Consider the following 24,637-nt stretch of genomic DNA (forward strand, 5'->3'; position numbering starts at 1 on the left):
TCTCTGAGCTGATCTCCATCGCCTACACTGACAGCATACAGGCTGTAGAAATGTTGGATTCAGTGAATGAATCTCAGCATCAGCAGCTTTGATTCAAACTCATCTCTGCTGCACTGATGTAACCTGTAACTCTGACCATCAACACAGCCTCTGTGCACCAACACAGAGCTTTACTGTAAACACAGTAGAACAAGCTGACCTGTTTATCACACACTAAACTGCAGTATTTTCATACAATCTCTGAATAACACAGTGTCAGCATACTTCAGTTTGTTTTCCAGTCCTTACCTTTAAATCTAACCTCTCTTCTTCCTCTCCTGTCCTCTTTCTCCATCTCTGAGTGAACTTCTCTCTCTTTGCTCTCCCTGAAATACAGCAGCTCTTCTTTTAGCTCGCAGACACACTGTGTGACAAACTGCACACACTTTGTGTGTTTGCTGATATTTGTTGAGCATTTGGAAACGTTGCATTTATCTGCCACACGTTACTCCCTTTATGCTCGCTCCTCTTCAGTAGTGCTAGCTAAGCTGTTTATGTGCCACGAGAACAACTTACGGACTCGGTCCGGCCCGCTGTGACCCCTATAAATGATACATTAATTATATGGGTTTATGTATTTAATCCCGTTGTGCCCGATAAGCCCCTGGTGATGGAGGATACGCCAGTAAGATTGTCTCTTATGTGTTATTATTCCTCCATTTAGGCTCAGATTGTTTGCTTGAAATGCAAACTTCTCTGTGACGTGTTAAAAAGTAACGAGTCTGTATTAAAAATGTAATAAACAGATACTTGTGTAAAAATGTAGGGAGTAAAAGTAAAAAGTAGTCAGAAAAATGAATACTCAAGTAAAGTACAGATACCTGAAAAATCTACCTAAGTACAGTAACGAAGTATTTGCACTTCGTTACTTCCCACCTCTGCTTATGACCACTGGCTGGAGGAAACTGAGGGACTGTAGAGAAGTGTGTGTCCGGCATTGATGACAGTGTGAATCTGTGAAGTTTATTCACTTTCTGCCAAGAACACAGCTGTTACAGCAGAGAGACACTGTCAGGCCTGCAGTGATAGCACCAGCAGCTCACTTCCTCTCAGCTAAACCACAGTCAGCTACAGGAAATGGCTTCTTATACTAATCTGCAGCACCATCAACACAATCAGAGTTTGAGAGGAGGACGGTTTGACTTTATGTGACTGCGAACTGATCAGAGTGCTGATGTGATATCACCGAGAGGCAGGATGGAGAAAACATCTGTGCTGTGGGCGCTCTGTGAGTATGCAGTGATTATTTTTATCTTTTGTTTCTCCATCAGACGTGAAGCTGCACGAGTGTTTAAACAGTGTTTAATATTTGATTTAAAAAGTGCTGAAAGAAGCATTTAGATTCTTTACCTAAGTCTTATCTAATAGTACAAAAGGTTTTAGCACACAAATAAGTGATTAAAGTTTAATAATAAACAGTATGAAATACAAAGTGCAATATTTACATCCACCTACCCGGACGCCGCTGTGGGGCCAAAGATGAACCAGAGAAATGTTTCCGCCTTTGTGTGTTCACCTCAAACCAACCTGAGTGTCATTTCTCTTTAGTTCTGATCTCACTGCTGAGCTGCACAACAAACCAAGGTCAGTAACCTTCTTCTGTCACAGCTTCAACCTGATAAATTCTCACTAATATGACCTGTTTGGCTTCATGTTTCATTGTAACCCTCACAGCTCGTCTGACTGTGAGTCCCAGCAGCTCTCAGTTCTTTGAAGGAGACTTTGTGTCTCTGAGCTGTGAGGAGGACGACAGCTCTGCTGGAGGGATTGTGAAGAGAAGCACGACTGCAACTATGATCTCTCTCTGTGGGACTGGGTGGGGGAAACCAGCTGGTTCTTCCTGTAACATCAGCTCGGTTTTCACATCTGACAGTGGAGTTTACTGGTGTGAATCTAAAGGTGGAGCAAGCAATATCATCTCGCTCACAGTCTCTGGTAAGCTGAGTGTGTGGAGTTAGTGTTGATGAAGCTGTGTGTAAATGGATGAAATGCTGTAGTTTGTCTCTGTGTTGAGGTGGATCAGTGATCCTGCAGAGTCCTGTCCTCCCTGTGATGGAGGGAGATGACGTCACTCTGCTCTGTCAAACAAAGACCACTCCCTCCAACCTCCCAGCTGCTTTCTATAAAGATGGCTCCCTCATCAGGAACCAGCCTACAGGTCACATGACCATCCAGCATGTTTCCAGGTCTGATGAAGGCCTCTACAAGTGTGACATCAGCGGTCATGGAGAGTCTCCATCCAGCTGGATCACTGTCACAGGTGAAGAGCTTCACTCTGACTCCACCTCTTATTTTTACCACATACAATATTCACCTGGTGGGATTCTCTGCAGGTAGACGTAGAACAACATCGTCACCCACCAGCTCTACAGCTCTTCCCCCTCCCCCCACTTACCTCCACACTGTGATCAGACTTGTCCTCCACCTGCTGGTGTTCTGTCCGTACTTCATCTCCACCCTCCTGATGGTGTCTTTATATCGACGCAGAGCCAAAGGTAACACTCTGACTCTCCTCGATTATTCATCAAGCTCGATTGTTTTTGCCTCATTTTAAAAATGTCCATCACCTCATGTGACAGGAAGTGACCTCATCATTCCCGTGGCAACAGCAACCATTGCTGAGGAGAGATTGGCTGAGGACTTTGATGACACTGTGGCGGTGACCACTGAGCATCAGTTCTGATGCTCCATCAGCCTGATGGTGGTTATCACATCACGATGAGTGAAATCACAAAAGCTTCTTTGTTACTTTGTTTCTTCTGTTTTCTTGTGCTGTCAGAGGGAGACCTGCTCATGTTCTTGTTACATTTTTATTGTGTTAATGTCAAAAAATGATGCAGGCTTGATTCTTTATGTCATCCAGCTCTTCTTAGATGTTGCACATCCTGGTCAGCAGCCCCTCACAGGACTGACACACACAGAGACAAACAACTGCACACCCTCACACACACACCTGCAGCCAGTCCAGAAACATCACTCACCATAACATGCATGTCTTTAGACTGTGAGCGGAAACCCACACAGGCTCCTCTCTGCTGCCCTACATTCAAATGCAGCCTGCAGACTTGTGTGTGACACTTTCTCTGCAGTGCAAACTCATACTGTGGCCCTGCTTCAGCCATCTGTGGTGTGTTTGCTCTCAGCTGTGCCTGCAGCAGCGCTCACACCAAACCTCCACCCCAGCACCTGCAGCACCACCCAGAGCTGTGCACCCTTCTTAATAACAATATATAGCAATCATGGTTTTTGCTATTGAGATATTTTATTCATACTATGGTTTGTGTCATCAGCACATCTGCATCTAACATAAAGCCCATCCACTCATATAGAAGGAAGGACAGACACAGAGACTAATCGTTTGTCTCTTTCTGCAGCTCTTAGCCTTCATTCTGAGGGTCTGTTCATCGTTTTGTCAGACAGGGTGGTTGTGTGTCTTTCTGTCTTCAAGCATACAAATCTGACAAATAGCTTTTGGAATAACTGCCGTACTGACTGATCTGAGGTTTTGCTATCTTGGAAAAATCTGTAAGAGCATGAATGTGGAAACAAACAGCTGCACAGAGTCCATGTTTGGGGTTTTTATTGTTTAAAAATCATCTTATATTCATCACCAAAGACTTTTATACTTCTATGAGCAAGAAAATTTCAGAAGAAGCAAATATATATATTTTTTAAATTTAAAATTCCTTAAATATCATGAACAAAGAGTTAAAGGATCCTGTATGTATGTCCTGCTAAATAATAAATAAACACAGTAGTGATGGGTAGATGAGGCGTCATGAAGCGTTTGACACATTGCCAAACTGTATCGATACTGTGTCACAGAACACTGACACCTGCTGGAACTTAAAAACCCCTACAGGGGACAGATTGATGTGATGACCTAGTACAGGGCTCTTCAACTCCAGGCCTCGAGAGCCCCTGTCCTGCAGGTTTTAGATGTGTCTCTGCTTCAACACACTTCAGTCAACTATAGAAGTCATCAGCAGGACTCTGGAGAACTTGACTGCATACTGAGGAGGTGATTCAGCCATTTGATTCAGGTGTGTTGGATCAGGGACACATCTAAAACCTGCAGGACACCGGACATCGAGGCCTGGAGTTGAAGAGCTCTGACCTAGTATATACACAATGATGTAATTTAAGTCATTGTATTTTATATTGTATTATTTCATATCTTCATTTAAATTTAAAATATGTGTGATATTTTTAGATACAGTCAATAAATAATGTGAACATGTATCATAACATGAAAATAGAAGTGAACGTGTTGGGAATGAGGATGCTTGTCGACTGGGATTTTGCTCTTACAAATTTTTATTCAAAAAAATAAGTTTCTGCAAAGTTTTGAAATTGAGTCTGTCATGTTTTCTGATGCAACTTCTCCAGCTGTAGGAAACACCCGCTCACAGGGCACAGATGAGGCTGGAGTGCAGAGAAACTGTAAGGAAAGGCGGAAGAAGTTTGGATAGATCTCAAAGGATCCTGGGACCTCTGCCAGGTATCTCTGCACCTCCTGGTTGGCCTCAGCTGAGGCACTTTGGGTCTGCCTGCCCACTTCGATGTCGAGATGTTGCCAAAGGTTATCTAAAAAACATCAAATTGGCATTTTAGTACCTGATTTCCAAACAACAACAAACAAATAATGCTGAATAACATGCCTGAAGTGGGTGCAGACAGCTGTTGTGAAGACGGTCCCAGCTGGGGCTCATTTGTGTGTCCAATCACAGACGCACATTCTGACCGCAGTCTGCTGATGGCCTCATTGCACTTGGAGGAACTGCTGAAACTGAGTGATTTAAATCAACACACTTACTGACTCCAGATTGGAAGCAGTGCCTGTGACTCGATGGTCTGCTCATCAGCTCTAAGTGGAGACTGGTTCCCTCTCATCATGGAGCCTTCACAGCATTTCATATGTGCTCTTCCAGCGTGCTAGCACCTCACTGATAAGTTTCAATGTTGGTCGTCCCGCCTGTTGCTGCACTTGAGCAAGCTTCTCCTTGGCTGTAGTGCTTGATCTGAAGTATGTGACAATGTGCCTGGCTTTGTGTCTGATGGCTGTAAGTGTGCAGATCTGATCACATGATTTTCTAACTAATAAATTGAGACTATGTGCAAAGCAAATTGAGTGTCGGTTTGGAGCCGTGTGGTGGATGCAGTCGTGTTTGGTGCTGCGTTGGTCAGAACACACTTTACTTTATTGGTTATGGCCCAGTCCTCCATCGTGCCCCTTTTGACTTGGGCCAGATTGTCAGCAGTGTGACTTTGTGGAAACTACTACTTTAGATAATTTCCACACAAACCTTTCTGGTTGGTAAAACATATGAGGGCTGAAGGGCCTGGACCAGTTCCCTGAACCCTTCACTCTCCACAATGCTGAGGGGCTGGCAGTCCTTCAGGATGAAATCCAGCAGAGCCTCATCCAGCATCTGCTTCCTGGAAGCTTGTTGGTTAAAAATGAGATACAGAATAAATTAATAGGAATTATCAATAAAGCAACCAGCCCCCCTGCAACCCTGACCAGGATAAGTGGAAGTGAACTGATGGATGGATGAAGTGGAAACTCTGAGAGGAACAGCAGGAAACAACAAGGAAATTAAAACAAATACCATATTTTCTGATATGAAGTCTAAACGGTCATCGCATCAAAATGTGAGTGCTTGTGCATGCAGGTGTAATTGAAAGCATTGCACTTTTCCAGGAGAGGGCGCTATAATTGAAGCTTCGTTTTCTCATCACTACATAGAGGCTACATGCAGGAATGGGGAGGAAAAGTTATTCATTTTACACATTTGTGCTGCCACTATCTTGGAGATCCAGACTGCCAAATCTATGCTGATCGTGGTATATTAATAAAATATAATAAGATAAACTTTAATGATCCCATAATGGGGACATTTACAAATTAAAGCAACTAAAGTACAGAGAAGGATGAAGTAAAATAAAATAAATGGGCATGTAATCCTTTTAACTTAGTGAGTGAGCTTACAGGTAGAAAAAATCCCCTTTGAAGAAGGAGATTAACCCAATTTTGCAAAATACAGTGAAAAGCTGGCGAGATATGAATAATTATACTGGTAAGAAGGATCCAACTATATATATTATACCAATTATTAACAATAAAGATTTCCTCCTGGGTGTGAACTCAGCAATATTGAGATCAGGATATCCCAGGACCCTGCTACACTCCCAGGGCCTCTAGAAAAATGCCTTATTAAATAAAAATTACATATACCTTAAATAAAGGTTTTATCTCTAGAATCTATAATGTTTTGCAAGGATGCGGTAACCATAATGTTGGGAATGTCCTCAGATCTTGGGAGGAAGACCTAGAGAAGACCTATGAGGAGGAGGTTTGGGAGAACTGCTTTAAATTATCCCGTTCTTTGGTTTTCAGTGATAAATTCAGAGAAATTCAATATAAGATAATGCATAGAAAACATAGGACACCAAATTTTTTAAATAAAATAAACCCTAACCAATCAGTACTATGTCCTAAATATCCATCTTTTCTGGGAATGCTCTTACATATCCAAATTTTGGAAATGTATAATAAAAGAGATAAGTGCAACTGTACAGAGTAAGGTTTGTAAAGATCCAGGGCAGTGTCTATTGGGGCTGCTTCCCCAGATAAAGGATTAAAAGGTAAAAAACTCGAGCTGACCAACAAATTTTTATTTTTAGGTCGGAAATGCATTCGGCAAAATTGGATTTATGATAAACCTCCTCCGGTGACTCAGTGGGATAAAGAAATATTTGGAGTCATTCCTATAGAAAGTCCAAGTGCAAAATTAAGTGGCAGAACTGAAAGCTTTCAGACCCTTTGGCGGCCCCTGATGGATCAATCCAGTGATCTAAGTTCAGACTTACTTAAAGAAGAACTTATATTTAATTGGAAATAATACCTGATATTTTTCTGATTACATTTTGCTTGTTTGTTTGTTTAGTTTTGCACATTTGGTCTGTATTATGTCCTTGTTATTAAAATTAATAAAGAGAATTAAAAAGAGAAAAAAATATATATATATAAATAATCAATACACATATTTACATCAAAACATTGTATACTATACAGTACAGAGACAGTGTGTGGTGTGCTTGTAGATAAATGGACCTAACATCACTAATTGTGGCCTCCAAGTGTTTCCTCAGCTGCAGCAGTGGCATCGCTACAGGCGGCCACTTAGAGAACAACGCCTTTCATTTCCCCTCTTAGTCATACAACAAACCTTTACTAAATATTTTGTTTTAAGTCAACATATTGCTCACATACAGCTTATCCTCCTTCCTTCCTGAATCTTTAATCTGTGTTAAAGAGCCTGCAGGTCAGTCTGAGACTGCACACACACACACACTGAGCACCCTATGGCTGTCACTGTTTTATGAGCCAAAGGTCAGGAAGTGGGCCTACGTTCTCACCGCTCATCAACGTTGAACTGGGTCACGTCCATCCATCCATCTTCTGGGGGCTTTCCCAGCTGCTGTAAAGCGAGAGGTCAGTTAGACCTGCAACACGGCATATGTATGAGCCTTAAGATGCTTTTTGGATACAGGATGAGCTCAGAAGAAGCTCAAAGCTGAAGTCTGAAGGACAGGATTAAGTGGGGGGGTCTTTGAGGTCAGAAAGGCTGAAATAATGAGGGAACACATCCTGTAAATGTTCCTGCTCCTCTTAACGATGGTGGCTGATGCTTTCTTAAACTCCTGCACGGCAGCACATGTGCTGTGGTTTTACAGGTCTGTGTCAGTCACTGACACTCAGCTCTCTAAATGTCAAAAAAGGTCAAAAAAGGTCACAAGCTTTGCTTTTCAGCTTTTTCTTCAACGCTCTGCAGAGTTAACAGAAAGTAAAGTGTTTCTCCTCAAAGCTGTGTGACTATATTTCACAATACTTTACACACCGATGAAGGTGCAAAAAAAACATTCAAAGAAAACACCACGAACACCACTTCCAAAATCCATTGCTGACATGACTCTGACCTTTACATGCACACACTACAATAAAACAGTACACAATGAAACACAATAAAAGAAACTTGAATCTGTTATATTTTCAGCATTTCTGCTGGCAGCTGCTTCAATAAAACACACAAATATGAAATAATAATCATGATGACATGGTTTTAATCTCATATCTGAGTTCAAAGGAGCAACAAACAGGTTTCACTTTAAGCTTTATAACAAATTAAAGATTAACCGCAATCAAGTCAAAGCACTAGCCAGCGGTTGGTTCGCCATCCATTGGACAATTGTTCACAGTTGTTGCGTTTCCACTGCAGAGGTGCTGGTGCTCGTTTCAGTGAACCGGCGAAACGCTTAAGAGCGAGTCTGCGTTTCCACCGTGTTGCTGTGAACTTCTCCTTTACGTATGAGCGTGGGTTTACAAGCTGATTCTCACCATAAAGAGACTGGGCAGCCTGGGCTAGCTGGGATCATCCTTCTGCTTTAGTGAGCAGAGCTCTACCTCAAGTCCCTTTGTAGTCCACTATTGAAAACCCTTAGTGATACTGATACCCAGGTATGTCACAGGAATCTCTGACAGGGATGCCACAAATAGGAGTGTAAGCAATTATGTACTGACAACAGTTCACACTCATTAGTATTAAGGGACAGGCCAGACGCCTGAACAGTACTAGCTCAACAACAGTACTAGTTGCCAGAGACACCTGTGACACATCTTTTAAGAATAAAGCTGTATCATCAGCCAGCTGGATAATGAAAATTATCCCCTGTATGGGGCTGTTTCTGACATGAACATTTAGAAACTCAGCTGCTAACATTAGCAAGCTAATGCTATCACCACAATAAGATGGCAGTTCAGGGAGGGGGTACATTATTGGTGCAGATTAAGGTCACATTAAAAGTGTTCCATGATATATCTAACTCACGTTTTTGTACTGTTCTCTACACACACACATGAACACAGCATCCTGCCATGTTGACCCAACCAGCCCATTACTGTCCCAGTCCACCCCTGCTGAGCTTTAAAAGACATGTCTCGCCACTGCTGTGTTGTGATAATGATAAAGTTCAGGCCTATTCAATGACTTTTTCTTCTGGGCCAGATTTGAAAATTTTGAGATGCCACTGGGCCGAAGACCCCTACTTATATTATTTCTTGAGATTTAACTCTAAATATGCTAACACCTGAACTAAGTCATAAAAATAAATAAAGGAATTCACAATAAAGGCTTTATACTGCATCGTTTATTGATGAGCAAAATAATTCAAGTGCATTGCAAATTTTAACATTTGGTCCAAACCTTGACCAGAATATTTTTAACAAGGCATCTATTCACCACACATATGTTCAATAAAAAAATGTAATAATAACAACTTTTTGCAACAGTAAAGTCTTCTATAACATTTTAGATGTATTTGCAAAAGTGCATTTGTTGAACTAGAAAGACCAACTGAGGCAGTGCATTAAATATTTCAACAAAAGAAACTGCACCAAGTGAACATTTAATAACTGTAAAGTTAAAGCTTCTTCTGCATATTCAAAGTAATGCTGACTTAATGAGTTCAGTCTTTGGGGTAAAATAAACACATTTATCAGTCCAAGCAGGGTTAAAATGGCGATTTTCATTGTCAATTTTACGTTTTTGACCTGTCAGTGATATATTATATTATAATATTTTGGCGGTTGTCGCACTTGGAGAGAATATTCTGGGCTGGCGTTGCTAGTGGTGCGTTCAAGTACAAGAGGAAGGGCGGGAATTTTTAAAACTGTCACAGCAAATATGATTTAAATGCGTTTTTGCAGCTTACGTTGGGTCAGTCAGGGGGTGGGCCAGTCAAAGGGGGTTCGCGGGCCGGATGTGGCCCCCGGGCCGCTAATTGAATAGCCCTGATGTAGTGCATTTTATATGGAAGGCTAGATCCTCCCTTTTTGATTGACACCTCAGACCGTACCAGCTTACTTTCACCCCTGGTTGTTAGTAATAAATGTTCAGATTATCAAAGATGTACACCAGCAAAAAGGGTGATCACAATGAAACTGTTAACATGTTTCCTGTTTCTATATCTGTCTACTGTAGAAACTCAGAATGTGCAAGTTCAAAATACGAGAGCTACTCCTAATGAGGACATTCTACCGTCTCGATTTCCACCTGACAGGGTAACTGATACTCCTGCGTCTCCAACTGACAGGCTAAGGGATACCATGATCAGGACACTCTGTCATCTCAATCTCCAGACGACAGGTTCACAACTGACCAAGACAGTCTTCCAGCTGAAAGGCTGACAGGTGTGTTTGAGTGATATCTCATTCAATTCACAGTTGGTGAAAATGGCCAATTGAACCAATGTCCCCCTTATTCATATTTCTTTAAACCCTTGAGCCAAGCTTTACTGAAACCGCAGGAACACTACTAGGTTCTGGTAATCTCAACACTCCTGATCCTACTGATGCAATTCCTAAACAAGGTGATGAACTGAATAATTTATTTATATAAACAATGAGTTTACCCAGTTGACATGTGTATTTTTTCTGTATCAATCAACAGGTCGGTCCAGGCTGACTTTGGTCCTAGCTGTCATCTTCTTCGTAACCGTTGTAGCTGCCGCTGGTCTCATCTTTGACCGACAGAAACTGAAGAGATTGTGTATCAGACCTATCCAGCCTCTCCCAACATAAATACCCAGAGTCAATGTAGGACTGTAACAGGGCTGTAAGAGTGCTGCTGCAGAACTGGGAACACGCTGTTGCAGGACTGTTATAGTCGTGCTGCTTTTTCTTCATACCAGAAAACACATTCATAAGGAAGATGGTGTACACTGGCAGTTTACTCCATGTTCTCTACTCTCAAGATGACTGTTACTAATGAATGAATAAACGTGGCATTTTTGGATCATTGTTTTCATTGTTTTTATTTTTTGCTTATAAAAAAACAAACCAAAACGCATCACCATCAGCTGATCAGCCTTGTCCTTGTCCTCTCATGGTACTGCATGTGCTACGTGAGCAAAGGACTGACTTCTTCACTCGCATAATAATTGGTTGGAAATACATTCATGATCGTGTCATCGTGCATTTCTACATGAAAGCGTGCAAGTGTATTACCCTCAGCAGCTTCCTGCTCATACCAGGACTATGTGCTTGTCTGGGAATCCCATTTAATCAAACTGATCTTTGTTTTTTACCCACTGTCACGTAACATCATCATCAGCACCATCATCATCATCATCAGTCAAGTTCATGATCTTATGCAAAGACAAATGTTGACTAGAAATCTTGATAATGTCATATCTTTGAAAGTCTATGAGAGATTTATTCCATTGTGTGAAGTATGACGGGCTTGATTTAAATGAACCCACACTGAAAACCATGATAGAGATTAAGATTATGGTCGGTCGGGACTGTTAGCGTCGGTCGGGGATCACTTTTTCCAACCTCTGAAAGGTGTGATTGATTCCTGTCAATATTTGTAGTTTAAAGATTGTACATAAATGCAAAATCTGTCCTTCTGCATGTCTCTCCTTAACACCACTCCTACCCAGCACCTCCTCATCACATGTGTGTCCATTAATGTGAGCTCCAAGCATCAGTCTCTCCCTCCTGGGGCCTCTCTCCTCCTCTGTCCTTCTCTCTTGCTGCCTCCTAACAGACCTCCCAGCTCTCTTCTTCCTTCGTCTTCATCCAGCAGCGGCACAGTTTCTACCACCAACTTGTTTGTTTCTCAAACACTTTTATGCCTGATGTCCTTCCTGATGCAACCCTGTCCATTTATCTGAGCTTGGGAGCAGCATTAGGAGCACATCGGAGTGCAGAATGAAACAGGAAGTTTCAGGATTCAGGACCTTTGAACTCTCCAGGACTTTGACACCGTGATTGTAGCCCTCTGCAGTCATGCTGTGGCCATGGGAACAATGAAACCACACTGCCACCATGAGGTGAAGCTGGGACATTGCACTCTTAATAAAAAAAGCCTGATGCTCTTTATTTAAACATTAAAAAGAACATTTGAAAAGTAAAGCTTATTTTGACACCTGAACATTGTTGTTGAGGAAAACAATGAGAAAATAAAAATATCAGCTGATCATAAACTCAGGACACCGAGACTGACAAATTACAAAAACATGAACAACTCATAGTTTACACTTACTGGCCACTTTATTAGGCACACCTAGCTAAGCCCTGGTTGGAGCCCTTTTGCCTTCAGAGTGACTTTAATTCTTCAGCTCACAGATTCAACAAGGTGTTGGAAACATTCCTCAGAGATTTGCTCCATGGTGACATGACAGCATCACACATTTGTCACGTTTGTCGGCTGAACATCCATGATGCAAAACCACATCCCAAACCTGCTGGAAGCAGCCATCAGAAGATGTTCTCATAAGCAGATGGGCGTGGTCTGCAACAATGCACAGGTAGGCTGTGGCATTTAAACAGAGCTCAGCTGGTACTCAGGGACCCAAAGAGTGCCAAGAAAATCTCCCCCTGCAGCTGCAAACAGAAGCTTTTGTGTGTGTGTGTGTGTGTGTGTGTGTGTGTGTGTGTGTAGTGCCTATAGCAAGCAATGTACACTGTAATATTGTGTGATCACCAAATAATGTTTCAGTTATTGTCTCAGTCAGCTGTCCACTGAGTCCACTGAGGCCCCTCAGGACTGGATCTTATGCAGGTCAAAAAGGTCTTAAAAATAACACAATGTCCATACAAAAGTGCATTTGGGTCAGTTTATTCTCCATTAAGCAGAAAACTTACAGACACAAGCACTTTGGTCTGCAGCCTCTCTGTCACCTGGTAAAGAACCCTATGACCCGGTGCCTGCAGACCCCTCCCACTTGACCTACTTATGTAAATTAAGTGTACGCCTGCTTAGCCATAAACCCAGAAAGTGAACCCAAATGTACCAGAAGAAAAATAAGCCATAAACTTAACCTTAACAAAAATAAACTCAACACTTTAATCCAAAAAGCAAAAATAACCCACAAATAGCTCCAACATCCATCATCAAGGCTCAGAGTGAAATCAGGGCTCATTGGTGCTGGATGGCGTCTGTCCTCGGGTCATCTGTGTGTCTCTGTGTTGCAGCAGCAGACTCAGAGTTCATGTGGAAAAAGCTCTGAGACATTTCAAACAGTCTGCTGTTCAGCAGGAGGATGGGATGGATCCTGACTCTGCTCTTCTTTATGTTTCCTGTGGATCCACAAAGCAACAGCAGCAACAACAAGTACAGCACAGAGTGACACACTCGCTATCAGTGCAGCACGGCCTCTGCTGACTCCACCCTCCTTCCCTCCACCCTCTCTGAGTCCTCCTGGTGGACCTTCAGGGACACTCAGGTGTGAGCTGTGAGCTGTCAGGCTGATGATGCAGATGGATTTCCATGAGCGTGTTTCTTCCATGAAGACGCGACACTCGTATGTTCCAGTGTCATTAACGGTCACATCCTTCACAGTCAGAGACACGTCTCCATCCGTCATCCGTCCGTCCCGCAGATCCACCCGCTTCTTAAAAGCTGGATGCTGGTTGTCTGGATCAAAGCGCCCGTCCCGGTGGAACAGGACATATTCTTCTCCCAGGTCAGCTCGGCTCCAGTTCACATCTATGTTGCTGATGTTTGGAGCTCGGCACGGCAGAGTGACCTTCTGTCCACACTCAGCTGGGATGTTTTTCTGGACTGAAAGAGGAAGCAGCACAGAGCAGAGAGGTCACAGAGGTCAAAGGGCAACCGATCAATAACTGTTTGAAGTTTAAGTGAATTAAAGTTGACCAAAACAACACTGATTAGGATTTTTGGTATTTGGTGGACTTCTGTTTATGATGTTGACTCAAACTTTTATTATTGCCTAAGTTAATCGTGTGCATCAGTTACCTAAAATAATAAGTTTAAAACTAGAACTGTTGTGTCTGCTGTGAACGTCTCCAACCAAGACCATCAACCCCCAAAGGTGGAGTTTTTCCTCCTTTAAAAGTGGAACATTTCACAGACTGCAGTGAGACGGCCACACATAGAGCCTGATGAGCCCTGAAAGCGTCTTTAAGTTCACTTACAGTTACCTCACTGAGTATTATTACTGCTGATCTGTCCCCATTAATACAACATGTAAAAACTCTCATACTGCATTATTAGATCGGCTCTGCTGCCGTGGAGCTGTTCATACTGTTGCTCCGCATGTGTCACAGTCTGAATGAACGCTGAGCTCACCTTCAGCGGCACAAACCAGGAAGCAGACGCAGACCACGCCCCGGAGGAGTGACGCAGCAGTTGTTGTAGCCATTCTCGCTGAGAACAAACCGAGGGAGGTGTCTCCTTCATCCTGTTAACACAACGTTAATAGATCAGATCTTCAGGAAAGCTGCCTCGGTGTGAACATCGCGGCTCTTCTCTTTGCTTCAGCCTCTGACGGATGAACACACTGAACCCCTTAAACTCTGTTATCATTTTCTGCTCAGTTTTTATTCTAACTTCATCTTTTAATCCTGTTATTGTTTCAGTTTCAGAGGATTTCTACGCTGATTTTATTTCTTTCCACTAATTTAATGTTTTTTACAGAGTGTAGGTTCACTCCAGCGTGACTTTTGCTTTTTTCCCCTCGTGGATACCGATTTTCATTTGATTTTATTTTCCCGTTTTTTCTGGACACGGATTTTCTGAGAGATTAGCTCTTGTAAACATGATTACGGTGTTTGTTGACTCCATAGTTTAACCCTTTATTTTGTTTTGTCTTTGAATGGTTCCACGTTGAGTTTCTTTGCTTCACTTTAGTTAAAATTACGTTTTCCTGCCTCTCTCATATGTACTGATTCATGTCCATGTACAGCAGATTAATATTCCTGTTAGGATAAATGAAGTCAGCAGCTGCAGGTGATGTTCGGACATGAATCTGATAAAGAAATTGTAGTGTGAATATTTAATGTGGAGCTTTATGTGTATAAAGTGTGTGGGTGCTCATCCATTGATGATGTTCTGCAAACTTCAACACAAAAACAATAAAGAGTGAAAATGGTCACTTCATTGTTGTGTGTCTGTTTGTTCTTCAGCTTCTTTGCTAACAGGATTCATTCTTCCTTCATTGTCTGCAGTGTGAACCAAAGCAGGCAGTCCTTGTTAAAGTGGTCATGTGATCAGAATAAAGCTCACAGTGAAATAGTTTGACTGAAGCGGCTAAAAACATGTTAGAGACCCCGAGCAGAGCGGACTGAGCTGGATTAGAGCAGGTTAAAGATGGATGCTGTGTGACATCAACAGCTTTATGGAGAGTTCACACAAGAACAGACCCTCTTTAACAGGAGACACATGTTTCCTGTTTTTCTGCTTTATGTGAAATAAGATGAAGTTAACTCCTGATGTGATGAATGCAGACAGCAGCATGTGGACACACTGAGAAACCTGGTTCTGTTCTTTGTTTTAAACCGACTCACAGGAAAGTCCCAGATGTCTCAATCCATCCAGCAGCCTGAGTCATGTCCAGGTGTGAGCACTGACTGAGAGCCAGGAGATGATATCGATCTCTCCCTGAAACTTGCAAACATGTCCGAGCACATACGTTTAGGAGCGATGTGCCACTCCTTCCTTGAAAACAGACCGAACTGTTTGTCTCGCTCAGTCTGGCTTTTTATTTTTTCTCTCACTTTTGTCTCTGCAGCAGGAGTGCTGAACCCCAGAAATTCAGTGATGAAATTTTCCACTATTTAGTTTTTAACTTGATCTTTTAATTCTTTTGTTCCTTTAAGTTTCAGATGGTTTCCATGTTGATTTTTCTATTTTCACTTTTATTGTTTTTGGTAACATTTTTCAGCATTTGTTTCAGAGTCTTTGTGGGCTCACACAGCACAACTCTTACTTTTTTCATTTTTATTATGATTTTATTATGATTTTTATTTTTCTCCCTGTTTTCCAAACCGTGGTTCCTCTGTCTTTAATAGCTTTAACAACTTTATTTTGAAATCCAGTGAACACTTTTTCTAACTCTGAAAGGTGTGATTGATTCCTGTCAATATTTGTAGTTTAAAGATTGTACATAAAAGCATAAATGCAAAATCTGTCCTTCTGCATGTCTCTCCTTAACACCACTCCTACCCAGCACCTCCTCATCACATGTGTGTCCATTAATGTGAGCTCCAAGCATCAGTCTCTCCCTCCTGGGGCCTCTCTCCTCCTCTGTCCTTCTCTCTTGCTGCCTCCTATAACAGACCTCCCAGCTCTCTTCTTCCTTTGTCTTCATCCAGCAGTGGCACAGTTTCTACCACCAACCTGTTTGTTTCTCAAACATTTTTATGCCTGATGTCCTTCCTGATGCAACCCTGTCCATCAGGGCTGGACTGGCAATCGGGCATACCGGACATTTGCCCGGTGGGCCGACAGTCCTCAAGGGCCGATGCGGTTGGATTTTTTTTTTTCTAAGGGACCGGCCCACAATTTAGAGGGGGCGGCCCATTGGCCCATCTTCAATATAGACAGTGGACAGAACCAATCAGGATAGAGGATGAAAGCGGCCCCACCCTTTCTCTGCGTGGTGCAGAACACTGAAACTACTCCCGCTAGTAGTTTCAGTGTTGAGCGCCTGTGTTAAAGGAGAGCCAATGTGGAGAAACCGAAGCGGCAGAAAGGAGGTGAAGAGAAGTTACGTGTGAAGAAATTGAAGAGTGTCGCTGTAGATGCTACAAAATGTGTAAAGATCACAGACATGTTCGCTGCTGTAGCCTCCACGTCCTCTGTAACAGTAACAGCAGCTGTAGGCAGAGCCGGCCAGAGGCATAGGCGACATATGCGGCTGCATAGGGCCCCCTGACCACCAGGGCCCCCCCCCCAAGCTCACCCACATTTGTCATGAAACTTTTTTGGTTTGTTTTAATTTTTTACAAATGTTAATTTCCTAACAGAAAGAAGAGACTATTCTAACTGTCCAGATTTGTACACTTGTAACAACACTAATTTAATGAGTAGACTACACTCTAATATTTCTGTCTCAGACTGATGCTAAAAAGCTAATTCAAGCATTTATTATTTCTAGGCTGGACTATTGTAATTCATTATTATCAGGCTGTCCTAAAAGCTCCCTGAAAAGCCTACAGCTGATCCAAAATGCTGCAGCTAGAGTACTGACAGGGACTAGAAAGAGAGAGCAGATTTCTCCCATATTGGCTTCTCTTCATTGGCTCATAGTACCATATCACCCCAACAGAGCACTTTGCTCTCAGACTGCTGGCTTACTTGTGGTTCCTAGGATACTTAAGAGTAGAATGGGAGGCAGAGCCTTCAGCTTTCAGGCCCCTCTTCTGTGGAACCAGCTCCCAGCTTGGATTCAGGAGACAGACACCCTCTCTATTTTTAAGATTAGGATGAACGATGGGTTTTCTCTGTAATTATTGTGGGGTCTTTACCTTACACTATAAAGTGCCTTGAGATGTCTGTTTGTTGTGAGTTGGCACTGTATAAATAAAACTTAATTGAATTGAAAACTTGAATTGAAAAGGCTGAAACTGTAATATATCCTAAAAAAAAAAAAAAAAAAAAATCAACTTTAACCCTCCAGCATTAATAACAATTAAGTTCAGGGGACAATGAAGTGGTATGAAGGGGGCCCCAAATCAAATATTGCTTAGGTCCCCTTCAAGGCTTGGGCAGACTCTGCTGTAGGTGAAGACAGCAGCAGTGTGATAAGCAATGGCGATTGATTAATATCAGTATTTATTTATATTTGCATACTTCCCCAAATCTGGCAGCCATGGCACCTTAATCTGATAAAATAGCAAACGGTCAAGGCCGAGAAGTGTTGATGAGCAGCAAGTGTCCATTTTAGGCTGCATCACAGCATTTTAGATATTTAGGTTAAAGGTGAAAGGCTGCACAGTAGTTTGAATTTGTAGCCTCTGTGCTGGTTAAACATGTTTTAAAAAGCCCTCAAGCAGGTGAAATAACAGATTTTAAAAAACTAAATGATACATCAAAGCTTTGCAATTTAAGCATTACTAAAGTAAGTTAAAAAAAAAAAAAGTATAAAAGTATTATTAGCAAAAGGTATGCCCACACTGAATAAGAGTAAAACAGTGTCAAATGCTTCAAAGACATAGTTGTGGGCCGGTCTAAGCCAAAAATGCCAGGGCCGATTTTTTGTCCCAGTCCAGCCCTGCTGTCCATTTATCTGAGCTTGGGAGCAGCATTAGGAGCACATCGGAGTGCAGAATGAAACAGGAAGTTTCAGGATTCAGGACCTTTGAACTCTCCAGGACTTTGACCCCGTGATCGTAGCCCTCTGCAGTCATGCTGTGGCCATGGGAACAATGAGACCACACTGCCACCATGAGGTGAAGCTGGGACATTGCACTCTTGTTAAAAAAAAGCCTGATGCTCTTTATTTAAACATTAAAAAGAACATTTGAAAAGTAAAGCTTATTTTGACACCTGAACGTTGTTGTTGAGGAAAACAATGAGAAAATAAAAATATCAGCTGATCATAAACTCAGGACACTGAGACTGACAAATTACAAAAACATGAACAACTCATAGTTTACACTTACTGGCCACTTTATTAGGCCCACCTAGCTAAGCCCTGGTTGGAGCCCTTTTGCCTTCAGAGCGACTTTAATTCTTCAGCTCACAGATTCAACAAGGTGTTGGAAACATTCCTCAGAGATTTGCTCCATGGTGACATGACAGCATCACACATTTGTCACGTTTGTCGGCTGAACATCCATGATGCAAAACCACATCCCAAACCTGCTGGAAGCAGCCATCAGAAGATGTTCTCATAAGCAGATGGGCGTGGTCTGCAACAATGCACAGGTAGGCTGTGGCATTTAAACAGAGCTCAGCTGGTACTCAGGGACCCAAAGAGTGCCAAGAAAATCTCCCCCTGCAGCTGCAAACAGAAGCTTTTGTGTGTGTGTGTGTGTGTGTGTGTGTGTGTGTGTGTAGTGCCTATAGCAAGCAATGTACACTGTAATATTGTGTGATCACCAAATAATGTTTCAGTTATTGTCTCAGTCAGCTGTCCACTGAGTCCACTGAGGCCCCTCAGGACTGGATCTTACGCAGGTCAAAAAGGTCTTAAAAATAACACAATGTCCATACAAAAGTGCATTTGGGTCAGTTTATTCTCCATTAAGCAGAAAACTTACAGACACAAGCACTTTGGTCTGCAGCCTCTCTGTCACCTGGTAAAGAACCCTATGACCCGGTGCCTGCAGACCCCTCCCACTTGACCTACTTATATAAATTAAGTGTACGCCTGCTTAGCCATAAACCCAGAAAGTGAACCCAAATGTACCAGAAGAAAAATAAGCCATAAACTTAACCTTAACAAAAATAAACTCAACACTTTAATCCAAAAAGCAAAAATAACCCACAAACAGCTCCAACATCCATCATCAAGGCTCAGAGTGAAATCAGGGCTCATTGGTGCTGGATGGCGTCTGTCCTCGGGTCATCTGTGTGTCTCTGTGTTGCAGCAGCAGACTCAGAGTTCATGTGGAAAAAGCTCTGAGACATTTCAAACAGTCTGCTGTTCAGCAGGAGGATGGGATGGATCCTGACTCTGCTCTTCTTTATGTTTCCTGTGGATCCACAAAGCAACAGCAGCAACAACAAGTACAGCACAGAGTGACACACTCGCTATCAGTGCAGCACGGCCTCTGCTGACTCCACCCTCCTTCCCTCCACCCTCTCTGAGTCCTCCTGGTGGACCTTCAGGGACACTCAGGTGTGAGCTGTGAGCTGTCAGGCTGATGATGCAGATGGATTTCCATGAGCGTGTTTCTTCCATGAAGACGCGACACTCGTATGTTCCAGTGTCATTAACGGTCACATCCTTCACAGTCAGAGACACGTCTCCATCCGTCATCCGTCCGTCCCGCAGATCCACCCGCTTCTTAAAAGCTGGATGCTGGTTGTCTGGATCAAAGCGCCCGTCCCGGTGGAACAGGACATATTCTTCTCCCAGGTCAGCTCGGCTCCAGTTCACATCTATGTTGCTGATGTTTGGAGCTCGGCACGGCAGAGTGACCTTCTGTCCACACTCAGCTGGGATGTTTTTCTGGACTGAAAGAGGAAGCAGCACAGAGCAGAGAGGTCACAGAGGTCAAAGGGCAACCCACAAAGATCAATAACTGTACAATGTTATTGCAGTGAACTAAAGTTGACCAAAACAACACTGATTAGGATTTTTGGTATTTGGTGGACTTCTGTTTATGATGTTGAGTCAAACTTTTATTATTGCCTAAGTTAATCGTGTGCATCAGTTACCTAAATAATAAGTTTAAAACTAGAACTGTTGTCTCTGCTGTGAACGTCTCCAACCAAGACCATCAACCCCCAAAGGTGGAGTTTTTCCTCCTTTAAAAGTGGAACATTTCACAGACTGCAGTGAGACGGCCACACACAGAGCCTGATGAGCCCTGAAAGCGTCTTTAAGTTCACTTACAGTTACCTCACTGAGTATTATTACTCCTGATCTGTCCCCATTAATACAACATGTAAAAACTCTCATACTGCATTATTAGATCGGCTCTGCTGCCGTGGAGCTGTTCATACTGTTGCTCCGCATGTGTCACAGTCTGAATGAACGCTGAGCTCACCTTCAGCGGCACAAACCAGGAAGCAGACGCAGACCACGCCCCGGAGGAGTGACGCAGCAGTTGTTGTAGCCATTCTCGCTGAGAACAAACCGAGGGAGGTGTCTCCTTCATCCTGTTAACACAACGTTAATAGATCAGATCTGCGGGAAAGCTGAACTCTCGGCTTCGGGAAACGCGGGTCGGGAAACCTGTCGGTGCCTCCGACGGCATTTCTCGGCTTCGGTGTGAACATCGCGGCTCTTTCAGCCTCTGACGGATGAACACACTGAACCCCTTAAAGTCTGTTAAGGGGTTCAGTAACTCTGTACGTTTTTATTCTAACTTCATCTTTTAATCCTGTTATTGTTTCACTTTCAGAGGGTTCAACGTTGATTTTATTTCTTTCCACTAATTTAATATTTTTTACAGTTTCCGCTGTTTTTGACTGTAGCTTCACACTTTTACCTTTTTTTTCACTCCTAGATACAAATTTTCATTGATTTTTATATTCCCTCTATTTCTGGACACGGAATTTTATTAATTTTTTCATTTTTCCTGCTTCTTTACACGGATTTTTATTTTTTTTCCCTCTTTCTGGACACGGATTTATTTTTTTTCCCTGTTTCTGGACACAGATTTTTAATTTCTTTTTGTTCCTGTTTCTGGACACGGATTTTCCAAACCCAGCCCTCCCTCTCCACAGCCGCCTCGTCGGGGAATACTGAGGCGCTCCCGGGCCTCTTTCCCCGGGACATTAGCTCCATTAAACACGATTTTCTTTGACTTCATGGTTTGATCCTTGAATTTGTTTTGGCTTTGAATGGTTCCACGTTGAGTTTCTTTGCTTCACTTTAGTTAACATTACGTTTTCCTGCCTCTCTCATATGCACTGATTCATGTCCATGTACAGCAGATTAATATTCCTGTTAGGATAAATGAAGTCAGCAGCTGCAGGTGATGTTCGGACATGAATCTGATAAAGAAATTGTAGTGTGAATATTTAATGTGGAGCTTTATGTGTATAAAGTGTGTGGGTGCTCATCCATTGATGATGTTCTGCAAACTTCAACACAAAAACAATAAAGAGTGAAAATGGTCACTTCATTGTTGTGTGTCTGTTTGTTCTTCAGCTTCTTTGCTAACAGGATTCATTCTTCCTTCATTGTCTGCAGTGTGAACCAAAGCAGGCAGTCCTTGTTAAAGTGGTCATGTGATCAGAATAAAGCTCACAGTGAAATAGTTTGACTGAAGTGGCTAAAAACATGTTAGAGACCCCGAGCAGAGCGGACTGAGCTGGATTAGAGCAGGTTAAAGATGGATGCTGTGTGACATCAACAGCTTTATGGAGAGTTCACACAAGAACAGACCCTCTTTAACAGGAGACACATGTTTCCTGTTTTTCTGCTTTATGTGAAATAAGATGAAGTTAACTCCTGATGTGATGAATGCAGACAGCAGCATGTGGACACACTGAGAAACCTGGTTCTGTTCTTTGTTTTAAACCGACTCACAGGAAAGTCCCAGATGTCTCAATCCATCCAGCAGCCTGAGTCATGTCCAGGTGTGATCACTGACTGAGAGCCAGGAGATGATATCGATCTCTCCCTGAAACTTGCAAACATGTCCGAGCACATACGTTTAGGAGCGATGTGCCACTCCTTCCTTGAAAACAGACCGAACTGTTTGTCTCGCTCAGTCTGGCTTTTTATTTTTTCTCTCACTTTTGTCTCTGCAGCAGGAGTGCTGAACCCCAGAAATTCAGTGATGAAATTTTCCACTATTTAGTTTTTAACTTGATCTTTTAATTCTTTTGTTCCTTTAAGTTTCAGATGGTTTCCATGTTGATTTTTCTATTTTCACTTTTATTGTTTTTGGTAACATTTTTCAGCATTTGTTTCAGAGTCTTTGTGGGCTCACACAGCACAACTCTTACTTTTCTCATTTTTATTATGATTTTATTATGATTTTTATTTTTCTCCCTGTTTTCCAAACCGTGGTTCCTCTGTCTTCAGCAGCTTGAAGAACTTTATTTTGAAATCCAATGATCACTTTTTCCAACCTCTGAAAGGTGTGATTGATTCCTGTCAATATTTGTAGTTTAAAGATTGTACATAAAAGCATAAATGCAAAATCTGTCCTTCTGCATGTCTCTCCTTAACACCACTCCTACCCAGCACCTCCTCATCACATGTGTGTCCATTAATGTGAGCTCCAAGCATCAGTCTCTCCCTCCTGGGGCCTCTCTCCTCCTCTGTCCTTCTCTCTTGCTGCCTCCTATAACAGACCTCCCAGCTCTCTTCTTCCTTTGTCTTCATCCAGCAGCGGCACAGTTTCAGACAGAAGCTTTTTTGTGTGTGTGTGTGTGTGTGTGTGTGTGTGTGTGTGTGTGTGTGTAGTGCCTATAGCAAGCAATGTACACTGTAATATTGTGTGATCACCAAATCATGTTTCAGTTATTGTCTCAGTCAGCTGAACAACTGTTTAGCTTTAGTGATGAACCATTCTGAGAGACATGATCCAGAGGAACAAGCCATGATCAGGAGCTCAGATGAAAAATCCATGTCCAGGAGCTCCGACCCAAAGACTGGAAGCTAAGGGCCGTGGTAGAGAGGATTAAGACGTGGTCAGAAGATTAGAGCTGGAGGAATAAGCCACAAAGACAGTTCGGTTGGACATAAAGAGAGCTCGGTCAGAGAAAAGAGCTCGGTCGAAGGAACAGAGACCTGCTTGTATATCATACAGTTCAGTCAGAGAAAAACCACAGACACACAGAAACAGACCAATTCAGTGATGATTTTCACATTTATTCTCTTTCTTTTTATTACATTTGGCATAAAAACATGAATGAAAGCCTTTTTAAATAAATCCATTGTAGTGGCCATTTGTCCACATCAAAACCCAACAAATCCAAATGTCCACTGAGGCCCCTCAGGACTGGATCTTATGCAGGTCAAAAAGGTCTTAAAAATAACACAATGTCCATACGAAAGTGCATTTGGGTCAGTTTATTCTCCATTAAGCAGAAAACTTACAGACACAAGCACTTTGGTCTGCAGCCTCTCTGTCACCTGGTAAAAAAATCCTATTACCCGGTGCCTGCAGACACCTCCCACTTGACCTACTTATGTAAATTAAGTGTTTAATTAACCCAAAAGGTGAACCCAAATGTACCAGAAGAAAAATAAGCCATAAACTTAACCTTAACAAAAATAAACTCAACACTTTAATCCAAAAAGCAAAAATAACCCACAAATAGCTCCAACATCCATCATCAAGGCTCAGAGTGAAATCAGGGCTCATTGGTGCTGGATGGCGTCTGTCCTCGGGTCATCTGTGTGTCTCTGTGTTGCAGCAGCAGACTCAGAGTTCATGTGGAAAAAGCTCTGAGACATTTCAAACAGTCTGCTGTTCAGCAGGAGGATGGGATGGATCCTGACTCTGCTCTTCTTTATGTTTCCTGTGGATCCACAAAGCAACAGCAGCAACAACAAGTACAGCACAGAGTGACACACTCGCTATCAGTGCAGCACGGCCTCTGCTGACTCCACCCTCCTTCCCTCCACCCTCTCTGAGTCCTCCTGGTGGACCTTCAGGGACACTCAGGTGTGAGCTGTGAGCTGTCAGGCTGATGATGCAGATGGATTTCCATGAGCGTGTTTCTTCCATGAAGACGCGACACTCGTATGTTCCAGTGTCATTAACGGTCACATCCTTCACAGTCAGAGACACGTCTCCATCCGTCATCCGTCCGTCCCGCAGATCCACCCGCTTCTTAAAAGCTGGATGCTGGTTGTCTGGATCAAAGCGCCCGTCCCGGTGGAACAGGACATATTCTTCTCCCAGGTCAGCTCGGCTCCAGTTCACATCTATGTTGCTGATGTTTGGAGCTCGGCACGGCAGAGTGACCTTCTGTCCACACTCAGCTGGGATGTTTTTCTGGACTGAAAGAGGAAGCAGCACAGAGCAGAGAGGTCACAGAGGTCAAAGGGCAACCCACAAAGATCAATAACTGTACAATGTTATTGCAGTGAACTAAAGTTGACCAAAACAACACTGATTAGGATTTTTGGTATTTGGTGGACTTCTGTT

General features: G+C 42.7%; 1 protein-coding gene across 1 annotated transcript; it reads right to left on the reverse strand.

Moving 5' to 3' along the window:
- Positions 1–13,122: 13,122 nt before the first annotated feature.
- Positions 13,123–14,271, reverse strand: LOC115778038 (uncharacterized). Its single transcript, XM_030726063.1, has 2 exons — positions 14,199–14,271; positions 13,123–13,670 (listed from the first exon to the last, which is right to left on the reverse strand). Exons 1-2 carry the CDS (start codon positions 14,269–14,271, stop codon positions 13,123–13,125), a joined length of 621 nt encoding a protein of 206 aa, XP_030581923.1.
- Between the last annotated feature and the right edge of the window lie 10,366 nt (positions 14,272–24,637).

Source organism: Archocentrus centrarchus, unplaced genomic scaffold (assembly GCF_007364275.1).
Source record: "Archocentrus centrarchus isolate MPI-CPG fArcCen1 unplaced genomic scaffold, fArcCen1 scaffold_98_ctg1, whole genome shotgun sequence".
NCBI lineage: Eukaryota > Metazoa > Chordata > Actinopteri > Cichliformes > Cichlidae > Archocentrus > Archocentrus centrarchus.